At 39.8% G+C, this 12,183-nt stretch overlaps 1 protein-coding gene across 1 annotated transcript; it reads right to left on the reverse strand.

The window, feature by feature from the left end:
* Positions 1-5,980: 5,980 nt before the first annotated feature.
* Positions 5,981-8,785, reverse strand: LOC119514147 (olfactory receptor 2A12-like). The gene is made up of 3 exons (XM_037809759.1): positions 8,720-8,785; positions 7,159-7,321; positions 5,981-6,978 (listed from the first exon to the last, which is right to left on the reverse strand). Exons 1-3 carry the CDS (start codon positions 8,783-8,785, stop codon positions 5,981-5,983), a joined length of 1,227 nt encoding a protein of 408 aa, XP_037665687.1.
* Between the last annotated feature and the right edge of the window lie 3,398 nt (positions 8,786-12,183).

Raw genomic sequence — 12,183 nt, forward strand, 5'->3', positions numbered from 1 at the left:
ATGGGGCAAGTCAGTTTAGCTATTTTTCATTTATAAAATGAAGGTAATTTGACTTACCATAGAGGGTTATTGTGAGAATGAGAAAATGAAGGTAGGAGTCAATGATGTCTACTTTCTGTGAGAAATCTCATTAAATATAATAATAATATTTTCACCCACCAAGCAAATATGCTGATGATTACCAACTCTGCATTTCCTGTCGGATCTCCATTCTGAACTTCACTCATATGCTTCACGTGGTAGACAGCCTTCCAAGATGGCTCCCAAAGATCCCTGGTAGTCCCCTTTTTGGGTAATCCCCATCCCTTGAGTGTGGGCAGAACCTGGTATCTCACTTCTAATGAATAGAATAGGGCCAAAGCAATGAGTTATCACTTCTGATAGTAGGTTATAAGGGACTGTGACTTCCATTTTGCTTGAACTCTCTCTTACTCTCCTCACTTGTTCTGATAAGCAAGTTGCTGTGTTGTGAGCTGTGCTGTAGAGAAGCCCACATGGAAAGGAACTGAGGCAGCTGGGTCAGCACACATAGAAACCAGACCCTCAGTCCAACAACCCATGAGGAACTGAATTCTGCCAACAATCACATGAGTGAGCTTGGAAACAGATCCTTCTCCAGTTGAATCTTACAATCACTGGGGTCCCATCTGGCATTTTGTGAGAGACCCTGAGCCAGAGGACCCATCCAAGTCATACCAGGGTTGCTGACTCACAGAAACTATGAGATAATAAATGCTTTTTTAAACAACTAAACTTTAGGGTAATTTGTTATGCAGTGATAGATAACTAATACACCCCTAGTATTTCTTGGCATATTTGCTTGTATGTCATCCATTTATTTGTTTATTCTAATGCTCACTGAGAACCTAGTAGAAGGTTCTAGAAAAATCCTAGGTTGAACAAGGCAGACACTAGTCTCCACCATTATGAAACTTGCCCTCTAGAGAGAAGACAAATATTGCACATTTAATTTAAAATCAAATGAATATACACTCTGTGATTCCACTTCCATGAAGCTCAAAAATGAGCAAAACTAATCTAGATAGAAGACAGACGTCAGAATGGTGGTTAACTTTGGAGGAATAATGACTGGGGAGGCAAGAAGGAGACTTATTGGGTACAGGTTTTTTTCTGTATCTTGATCTGAGTGGTGATTACATGGGTTTGCTCACTCTGTAAAAATTAATTAAGCTGTACCTTTAAGACTTGTTCATATTTTGTGTGTGTATATTTTTGTATACACAGGCACATATATATTCATTTGGAAACTAAGTAAATATATATATACACACATTATATAATGAATATAAGTATAAATTTGTTATATAATATATTATAAATGATAAGTATATATTTATATACTATATATATGTTTATGTATTATACAAATTATATAATTGCATTTTATTGGTGAATTTAACATTTTATTGTGAAGTGAGTAATTCTAATAATGCTTCTTTGCTTAAAATCCATTTTGTCAATTATTAATGTGACTACATCAGGTTCTTTTGGGTTAGAAATTTTATAGCATATATTTTTTTGCCTTTTTACTTTCAAGTTTTTTATGTTTATGTTTTCAAATGTTTCTTGTGAAAAGCCTATATAGTTTTGTAATACAGTTTGATAATCTGATAAATTTAAATACATGTATATTTGAAATTAGAATTCCATCTGTTTAATTTTTTAAATATCATTTTTGCCTTCTTTGGAATTGTTAAGAATTCACCTATCCTGTCCCTTCCCCTTGATTACTTCACAAGTTATTCTATCTGTCACTATTCTCTTACAATGGAATATAAAAGCAATAGTGCTTAATATATCAAAATCTAAACTACCAATATTATTGATATAAGTGATTTTTTTATTCTCCAAGATAATATAAAGGCCTTAGAATATTTGTTCCCTTATCTCACTCCTGATGTTATGTTTTTTTGGATGGGTTTTTTCTTTTATTGTAGAATATGACATATTTACATAGAAGTGATAAACTTTCCAGTGTAATTTAACAAGTGGTTAGAGAGCAAGTTTCAAAGAGTATTATAGGTTACAGTTCCACAGTTTCAGTTATTTCCTTATTGTGAAATATAACATATATTCAAAATGTGATAGCTTTCAAATCACAATTCAAAAAGTAGCTATAGAACAGATTTCAAAAGATGCAGTATGTTACAGCTATATATCATTCCTGATACTGTTATTATTTTTTATTTTAATGTATATCATTTAACCCCATAAGATATTATCATTATTGGTTTCATTGACAATGTTTACTTAGATTTGCCGAGAAATTTATGACTTTCTTTGTTCTTTATTCCTTCTTACATCTCAGACCTTCCACCTGCATCCACTTTCCTTCTGAATGAAATACTCATTGCAGAATTTTGTTTGCTGAGGGCTTGCTGGTGACAAATTTTCACAATTTTTGTTAGTCTGTAAATGTCTTTATTTCCACTTCATTATTTAAAGATATTTTTGCTGGGTACAAAATTCTGAGTTGGAGTTGTTTTCTTTGAGCACATTTCTATTGTTGCTTTTGAGAAGAAAGCTGATTTGTTGGGCATTTTGAAACTGTGGATCGTTAACTTTCATTAGATTTGGAAAATTCCCAGCCATTATCTTTTTTAGATGTTACCTCTCCTTCATTCTCCCTCCTCTTATTAGATGTATGTTAGGCAATCTCTTTGAATCCACTATGTCCCTTAACCTGAAACTTTCCATCTCTTCCTCTCTCTGGGCTACTTTCCTGATAATCCTTTCTTCCCTTCCCTCCTTCTTTCCATTCTCTCTCCCTCTCCCCCCTCCTTCCCTCTCTTTCTCTCTTTCACTTTCTTTCCTTCTTTCCTCCCTTCCTCCTTTTCATCTTTCTTTCTTTCTCCCCTTCTTTCTTTCAATTTTCTTTCTTTCTCTCTTTCATAAATAATTTCTGTCCTTCCTTCCTTCCTTTCTTTCTTTCTACCAAACTTCCAGTTCACCAAATCTCTCTTCAACTGTATTTAATCTGCTCCTGTTAAATTCATCCATGATTTTTAAATTCCAGTTATTTTATTTCCAAAACTCCTACTTGCTTTTCCTCAAATATTCTGTCACATTTTATAGTTTCCTATTCTGGGCAAATATTTCCAAATTTCTGTTTTATTTCTTTAAATATGTAGCATAGTTGTTTTATAAGTTGTATCTCATAACTCTTATATCTGAAATTCTTATAGGTATGTTTTTTTGCTTTCTGTTTCTGTTGTTCTTGCTCTTAATGGTTTCTTTTTTCTTTTTATTTTTCTTTCTTTCTTTCTTTTTTATTTTGTTTTGTTTACTGTGAGGTGTGCTCATTTACCTTAGAAAATTATTTATGAGACCACATTGCAGCCTAAGATGAAGATTCACTCCTCTAGAGAAGATTTGTATTTGCCTCTGTCAGGCATGTCTTGGTTTCCACAAGCCTGGGCAACCACAAAGTAATTCTCAGCTTGAGGTTTTAGAGATCATCCAGGTGACAGGTATTTGAGATACAAATATGTGTAAGGGCTGCCTAGTGGTTTTATATTCTCAGGTTTCTCTGCCATGTATTCTGATCAACACCAGGTCCCCTTCCTCATAGTCCTGAAGGAGAAGGAGAGAAGATGGAGTGGGTTTACTTCTGGTACACTCTTTAGCTGTCTGAAGAACTTTGGGGTTCTGGCTTAATGTGGAGAGTGTGTCTCATTATACTTCACAATAGATAAGCTGTGGACTTTGTATTCTATCCCCTATACCCCATGAGGCTATGAAAACAAAAACTCAGCTGTGTTTGGTTCAAAAAATGCTCTTAGAACAATCTCTCTGGTTCCTCTTATTACTTTAGATTTTGGCCTGATTATTACTCTCTTTTTGACTTTTCAGTGTATTCAAGATTTTTAAATATTTAATCCAAAATTTTCATTGTTTTCAGCAAGGGCATTTGTCCAAATAACCTAATAAATTGTTTAAGAATTGCATGTATAAAATATTTATTCAGAAATATTAATAAGATCAATTAAATTATTTTAAAAACCTTCAACATACACACTGAAGTAACAGCCATTATCTTCAGTCTAAGATAATAGGTGATTTCATTTTTTTTCTTTTTGTTTATATTTTATAAAATTTCAAGAGTGAACATGTACTACTCTTGCAATAAAGAACAAGGAATAAACTGAGAGAAGTTGTTTTCAATGCATATAACAAACAATTAATATCTAAAATATGTAATTAACTACAAAGCAAGAAATAGCTAACAATATCTCATATTCATTGATCACTTACTATTTGTTGCTTACTATTATAAGTGCTTTACATGTAATATCTGTTCAAACCTTTCAACAACTTTCTAAGGCATGTGTTATTTTCTTCCTGTTTATAGATGAGAAAACTGAAACTCAGAGAAATGAGGTAATTTCCCCAGCATCATTGAGTTCATTAAGGGTAAAGCTGTAATTGGAACCAAGAAGTCTGGCTCCAGCACCAAATCCTTGTACCACTACACGATACTGTGAACAATCTTATGAAAAGATGTTAAACTCACTAGTAATCAGGGATTTACACCAGAGACAAAGCACAGTAAGTTTACCACTTTTCATATATGATATAGTTAAATATTAGAATGTTTGGTGATATCAAATGCTGGTAAGGATGACATATAGAATGGTATGACCACTTGGAAGAGTAATTTATGTGTTTCTGGTAAATTCGAAGTTTCTTTGATTCTACAATCTGCACAGTTCACTTCTACACATAAATTCTAGAAAAACACTTTTTTATGGAGAAATATGCAGATGTTTGTTGCAATATTGTATTGCTTGTAATAGTGAAAAACTGGAACCCAACAAATGTCAACAATAAGGAATTAGATAAATGAAATGTGATATACTCAGATCCTTGTTTATCAAATAAGTAGATGCTAGAAAAAGGATGTCAAATTTTTTTTCACGGTGGTACTGATAGCATGCTACCATTTAAAAAAGTTAAACATAAACAAGAGTAATTCTATGTGTTGCTCAAGGATACAATTGTATTCATGTAAAAGTTTAAAAATAGAATGAATAGACTTCAATTTAATGACAGTGGCTGCTTCAGGAGAGTATTCAAAGGACACTTCGATTATATCTGCAATTATTTAATCCTTAAAAAATAAGAAAAATAAGACTCAAAGTAAATATGGCAAAATATTAACAAATGTTTACTTTGGATGGGGGAAATGAAATCTTTGTTATATTATTTTCTCTCTCTCTCCCTCTCTTTCCCTCTCTCCCTCTGCCCTCTCCCTCTCTATGCCTCTCTCTCCATCTCTCCCTCTTCCCCTCTCTCCCTCCCCCTCCCTCCCCCCTCTGTATTTATGTGTATATATTTCTTTTTAGAAATAAAAGTGAGGTATAAAATGTAAAACCAGATACAAGTCAGTTTCATAAGCTGAGCTCAGACCAGATCAATTACTAGCAATATTGTTACACATGTCTAAAATAATTCTAGCTTATATTTTATAGCACCTATGCAAAAATCAATGCTAAATATCACTTGTAAGTGTATGCCACACAGTAACACAAGGCTGTATTCCTGATTAATCTGCCAATTCTTTGTGTGTCACTTTTACCACAAATTCCTTTACACTGTAGAAAAGCAGATGTGCACGTTAAACATTTGGCTGTGATCATGTTGAACTCACATAAACTTTCAGAAGTAAGGGGGAGAGCCCAGGAAAAAACACAAAGGTAATGGCTGTGAACTGTAAGGTTTTAGTCTTTGGAGAAGATATCTCTTGCCTTCAAACTTAGTCTTTGAGTGGTAAGAACTGAAAATTTTCCAATCCATGGAGAAACCTTCAGTTTAGCAGTGATCACACCCTCTCCCACCTGCTCACAGCTGCACAAAGACTCAGGTTGGTCAGAACTTGATGTTTCTTCATGATATCAAATGAACTCTATCTTGTCCTGCCCTTGACTTTGGACAGTGGACAACTCTGAAACATCCTGTATCAATGAGCTGTCCCTCTGTTTCCAAATACTTTCAGAAAAGCTCCCTTTACATCCTTGTTCCTGAAACTGTAAATGATGGGGTTGAGAAAGGCAGAGACAACATTGTAGAACAAGGACAGTTTCTTGTCTCGCTCTGGGTCATACCAGGAACCAGGCCTCATGTACATGATCATGGCTGGCCCATAGAACATAGTCACTGCAGTGATGTGGGAAGCACATGTGGAGAAGGACTTGAGCCTCCCCTGGGATGAGCGGATTCTTAATATGGTGGCAAAGATGTGGATATAAGAGGCCAGGATGAGGAAAAGTGGGACCAGAAGCAAGATGAAACCCAAGATGAAGTCCAACCAGTCATTGAGGGATATGTCTGCACAGGCCAACTTCAGGAGAGCAGGGACCTCACAGAAGAAGTGGTTTATCTTGTGGGGGCCACAATAAGGCAGATGCATGGTGAAGACAGTGTAGATCAGGGCCCCAGCTATGCTAATGGACCAACAGACAGTGACCATCTTGATACAAGTGGGATGGCTCATGAGTAGGGTATAGTGAAGGGGGAAGCAAATGGCCACATACCTGTCATAGGCCATAATGGCATAGAGGACACACTCAGCAATGCCCAGGACCAAGAAGATGAACATCTGGGCTATACAAGCTCCCCAGGAGATGGTCATCCTTGGATCCACCATATTAACTAACATCTGGGGCACAGTAGTGGTGACATAACTCATGTCCACTAAGGAGAGGATATTGAGAAAGAAATACATGGGTGTATGGAGGTGTGAGTTCAGGTAGATCAAGGTGACAATGAATCCATTGCCCAGAAGTGTGGTGAGGTAGAGGAGGAGGAAGAAGGTGAACAGGGTCTTTCCAACCTGTGACTCACTGGAGAAGCCGAGGAGGATGAACTCAGACACAGAGCTGTAGTTCTCCTTGCTAAGGCTCTGCCTGGTGCCTGCCTCTTCAAGAGAGACAAAGGTTTCTCCTGGTCTGTCCTTGCCTTGGGGAAGGGAGGCCAGAGTTGACGATCAGAAGATGAGTTATACACACAGTACTTTGCACAGTACCTTGCACAGATTCAGTTGAGTTGGATGAGAAAGGAAAGGAAGCTAGGGAAGCTCTAGCACTTGGCAATAAGTCAGAAGATCTGGATTCATGCCTGTAATAGAATATGGGATACCTGACTGCCCATAGGCTCTCCCTCTGGAAGCCAATTCCTCCCCTAGAAGGCAAGGCATCAGGTAGCCATGTGTGTAGCAGGAAAACCAGCCGCTGCTGGCCACAGCTGAATTCAACCAGTACACGTGTCCCAATTTAGAGTGGGCAGATGCATCTCCTGAGAACTTAAAAGTTATGACACAGAATGTCTGTGCCAGTGGGTGCCTGAGTCACTGTCAACCCAAAGCTGGTGGGGGTAACCCAAAGTCACAGGTTATCTGAAGTTATAGAGGAGAAAAGAGCCGATATGATGGGAAGCAGAAGAGAGACCTCACATCCCTGAGCAACTGAGAGTGACCCTGGTTCCAGACTGGCTATTCCCAGTTCCCCTGAGTCTCTTCTGAGCTTTGTTTCCTGTACTTGACTACTGTGGGATTTTCTGTTGAATCCTTACAATGACCACCCCACCATCACCCTTGTAATTCAGCTTTTTGAGTGTCCCATGGTTGGCACTTACCCAGCTGTATGATTTTGGACAAATCCCTTTACCATCATTAGCTTCAGTCTCCCCATCCATTAAATAGAGATGAGATATCTACATCACAGGATTGTATGAAAGGAGCCTATGAGATACTGTATGTGAAGACATTTTTCAAAGTATAAAACACTAGAAAAATAAAAGGGGTTAATATAAATTGAAAGGGTTTGGAAATCAGAAGAGCAGGGAGCTAGCCCTGGCTCTACTTCTGATTTGTTGTGAAACTCTGGGTAACTCTCTACCCTGCTCTGAGCTTTCCAGCCCTGTTTTTATCATGAAGCTTTTGGACTTAGTGATTGGAAAGGGCACTTCCAACTCTGATGTTCTTTGATCCCAGGAACGCCAGGCTGGAGACCTTTGATTATATCAGTGCTGTGAGCACCAAGGGGAGGGCTGAGCTGAGCAGTCAGCTGAGCAGGATTGTGTCAGGAGGAGATACCTTCTGCACAGTTGGAGATATGAGACAGAAGCATAGGAGAGTTCATAGAGCATAGACTCTGGAGTGAACACACCTGATTCTGGTAACCTCTATCTAATCCCAATCACTTAGCCTCTCAAAATCCCATTTCCTTCCTTTGTAAAATGGAGGTAGTATCTCCTCCATAGTGGAGATTGCATGAAATATTCCTGGCCCATGGAAAGTGCTCAGTAAATGGTAGCAGTTTAGTTAAAAATGGGTAGAAGGAGCATAGACAGGAAAGAGGAGAACATTAGCATTCTTGAGCAACTGAGTTTCCGTGGGCAGGTCTAAAAACATGATTATGAGGACTAACTGCAGCAAGGTGATGTTAGAAGTCTGGAAATGGAAAGGTGCCTGAGACTGAAGATAGTTTTAGACATATATGCTGAGCTTTAATGAACACCAATAATTGGGTGAAGGCTAAAGATGTCCCAGATAAAGAATGTGAAGGTAAGAGAAGAACCAGAGCAACTCAGAGTCTTGGGCATTGAGAGGGGAGACTTTCAAAAGATAAGGTTCGGTCAGCAGTGCAAATTGCAAACCCTGAAGCCAAGAAAATGAGGGCTGAGAATGTCTGATGCTCACATGCTCCTTTCCACCTGTCCACACCCTGGACCTGGACTCTTGCAATGGCTTCCTACTGGCCTCCATTCCTGGACCACTCACTGAGCCCAGCAGCCCACCAGCAGATTATTGTCTCATCTATCATCTTTCATCTGTTATGCCCTTCTCATGCCTCCTTACACTGGAATTCAAGGCATTTCCCATTCTGGTTCTAACTGATTTTTGAGTCTGTATAACTCACTTGTAACTCAATGAGACTTCAGAGCCATGATGCCAACAGCATAACCACCAAAAGGAACTTTGTCTGGGCAGCTGGAGTGCTTCTTCTTTTGGAACCACCGATCTTCCAAGCTAGCTGGCTTTCTCAATATCTGCCAAATATGCCAGGCAGAGCCCCACTACACTTCGTTCTAGCTGTTCCTCTGCTGGAATTGTCTTCTGTAATCCTTCCTGCTTTTTCTCATCGTAACAACCTTCAAGGCCCAGCTCAGGTTTTTCTCTCCACCTTACCTAATGATCTAGCCTTATTTTATGTGTGCATATTGTGTTCCCAGCCAGGTTTTAGGCAGAGGCTATGTCCCTTTTGTATCTCTCCACAATGTCAAGCACAATGATGGCATGTGTTCAGGGCTTGGTAGAACCTTGAGCTGTGAATAACTTACAGTTGTGCCAGTGCTTGGGGAAAACACACAAGCATCCACCCAGCCAGGCTATAGTAGGGATGAGCAGAGTGCTTTTCCTATTCCCGTGATGGTTTTCTTTGCTTAAGACCAGATTCTATTTGACCTTCTACTACGTAATAAGTGGTAGAACCAAGACTAAACCCTGGGTATCTGGCTGTAAAGCCTTCCAGATTCTTTCCACTGTATTCTACAGCCCCTTGTAAAGAAACATGTGAAAACTTGGTCACATCAAGCCCTCACACTAAGAAAATGCCATAAACATGCCAACTCTTCTCTCCCCTTCCCAGCCTCTGCTCTTCTGGTAGAGAAGGAAGGAGAGGATGCCTTGTCAGGAGACCCATCAGAGAGCCTCAGAAGGCATTCTAGATGTGTGAATGGAGGTAAGGGTGCACCTGGGAGGATATGTGCAAGTCTGGAAATGGCCGTGAAAGTGCTCTGGAGATCCCACTCCAGCTCAATAAGGGTAGGTTCTTCCTCCCTCCTCCCCCAGTGAATGGGGCAGAGAAGACTAGGATCAAACTCATTTATCCATTCTTGGGGTGCCCAGGAAAGATAACTCCCCCATCCCCTCCCTCAGTCCCACCTACAATTGACCAGCACCCTCAGAAGTTCTGTTCAAGTAGCCTCCTTTACTCCTGCAGCAGAGCGTGGCAGCCTGTTTTCTCCTGGTCTCCTTGCGGTACAGTAGAAAGCAATTTACCTTCTTCTCCTTAAGGCAGTGGCCCTAGAAGGGAGATCTGCACCTCTCTTAAGAGTGTTGGACACAGAGCAGCCCTGGAGGGAGGGGCATCCTGCTGGCAAACTCAGGGGTCCTCTTTGTATTGGAATGGGGGTGATGAATGAATTTCCAATCCTTGAAAAGCCCTGTAACTCCCTGTCCACGCTGGTAATTGTAGCACGGATCCCCTAGGCTGGATTAAAGACACAGTCAGAAAGTTTAATGCCCTCAAGGCATTTCAGGCTTGGCCCCTGAAGCTAGTGATCTGGGCATCCTTTCAAGGTTTCCATTTGGGGAATGAAATCTTTTCCCACTGAGACTTGGAGGAGGGAGGAGTTCTGTGGCTGAGCTGCCACAGCCCTGTGTGACACAGTTATAATATTAATAAGGTGCTTCCTTCTGGAGCACTTCTGTGTGCCTATTATATACTCAAACATCTTTTCCAAAGCCACTCACCTAATAGAAGTATAACTAAGGCTTGGATATAGATAATAGAAATACAACTAATATTTATTACTGTCCTGATAGCTGCTATTAATTGAAGGTATCTACCCAAGGCCACAAATCTCATCATGATATAAATTTTACCAAACCTATTAGGGTAACAATAATTACTCATTATTGAACACCTACTTTTACAAGATGCAACACTAGGCACTACATATAATTTAATTAATCCTCACAACAAGGTCAGCATTAATTTTAGCTAGTAAGTTCAGACAGTTCAGGAGAATTTGAAGCTTGTTCACATTACACAGCAGATAAATGGTACAGTGTAAATTTGAACCTAGATATGTCAGACCCAAAAGTGTTCTGCTATGACTGAGGTACAGTGCTGGTTTAGGTGGCATATCTAAAAGATTGCGTATAGGAGCCAGGTGGCCAAAGGATCGGGACAACAGTATAGCCTTCCTCTAAGCCAATTTGAGGACACTCTCCCCAACTGAGAGCTCTCTTGGTCCTTCTAGAATCCTAAGAGGGAAATGTAGGGGCTTGGCCTGGCCTCATTAAGTGCAGTAGGATAGGACTCACTGGAAAGGAACCTGCTCCAGGGTGGGAAGCACTGACCAACTATGAGATGGCCCAGCCCAGCAAGTACAATTCAACTTTTCAGGGATGTAATGACGAAAGTGAAGTTCAGGGCAAGGCAAAGTTCAGTTTGAGCACTGGTAGACCTGAGGCCAATGGGGAATACTGTTACCTTGGAAGAGATCAAAGGAATCCAGGCCAAGAGATGCTTGGGAGTCAGCCGTGTCTGTCTGTAGAAGTGGGGCTTGAGCAAGGGCAGAAATGGATAAATCCTGTTCTTAGGAAGAGGTCCTAGCAAGAACATGGCAGATGGTCATCTTAAAGGACATGTCATCAAGGCAGAGATCAAAGAAGACTTATTTTAACTGGAGCATAAATTTGTACAGCCCAGCAGCCTAGCAGGACAGGATGCTATGTCAGAATGTGGCACTGGGACAGCTTAGACTCCAGATACAAGCACATTCATCCAGACAACATGGATTTTTAAGGCTAACAAGTGTCAGCCACAGTTCTTGGCCTCAGCTGTGAGGAGACAGGAACCGTGCCTCCAGAATGCAAAGCCAAGGATTGGATTTGGGTAGAGTGATCTCGGATTTCGGTTTTCCTGGAACAGTCCTGGTTTATACCTGATCAAGATAAATTAACTCCTGTAAATTATTTTAAGTGTCCCCTTCCACTCTCAAAAATTGTCCAAGTTTGGACATAAATTATATGCTCTCCTAGATTAGGGGCCCTGAGCCTAGCAGCTGCTTGATATGGACACATGCTATAGATGTTGCATGATATAGCCATAAAGTGCGACCTATTTTTCTCTCTCAACTGTTTGCCCCCTACCTTATTCCCTTCCCCAGGCTTAGTTTCTAAAACCCCAGAAGACACAGAATCAGTCTTTCCTGTGAGACACAGAAAAACAATAGAACAAAGCAGACAGATTGGGCATTGAACCTTGGTTCCAACACTTTCTAGCCATGTGAGCTTGGGAAAGTCACTTTCCCTCCCTGACCCTCATTTTCATAACATTTAAAACAGAGAAAACAATTTTATGAGGGTTAAGA

This window comes from Choloepus didactylus, chromosome 2 (assembly GCF_015220235.1).
Source record: "Choloepus didactylus isolate mChoDid1 chromosome 2, mChoDid1.pri, whole genome shotgun sequence".
Classification (NCBI taxonomy): Eukaryota; Metazoa; Chordata; class Mammalia; order Pilosa; family Megalonychidae; genus Choloepus; species Choloepus didactylus.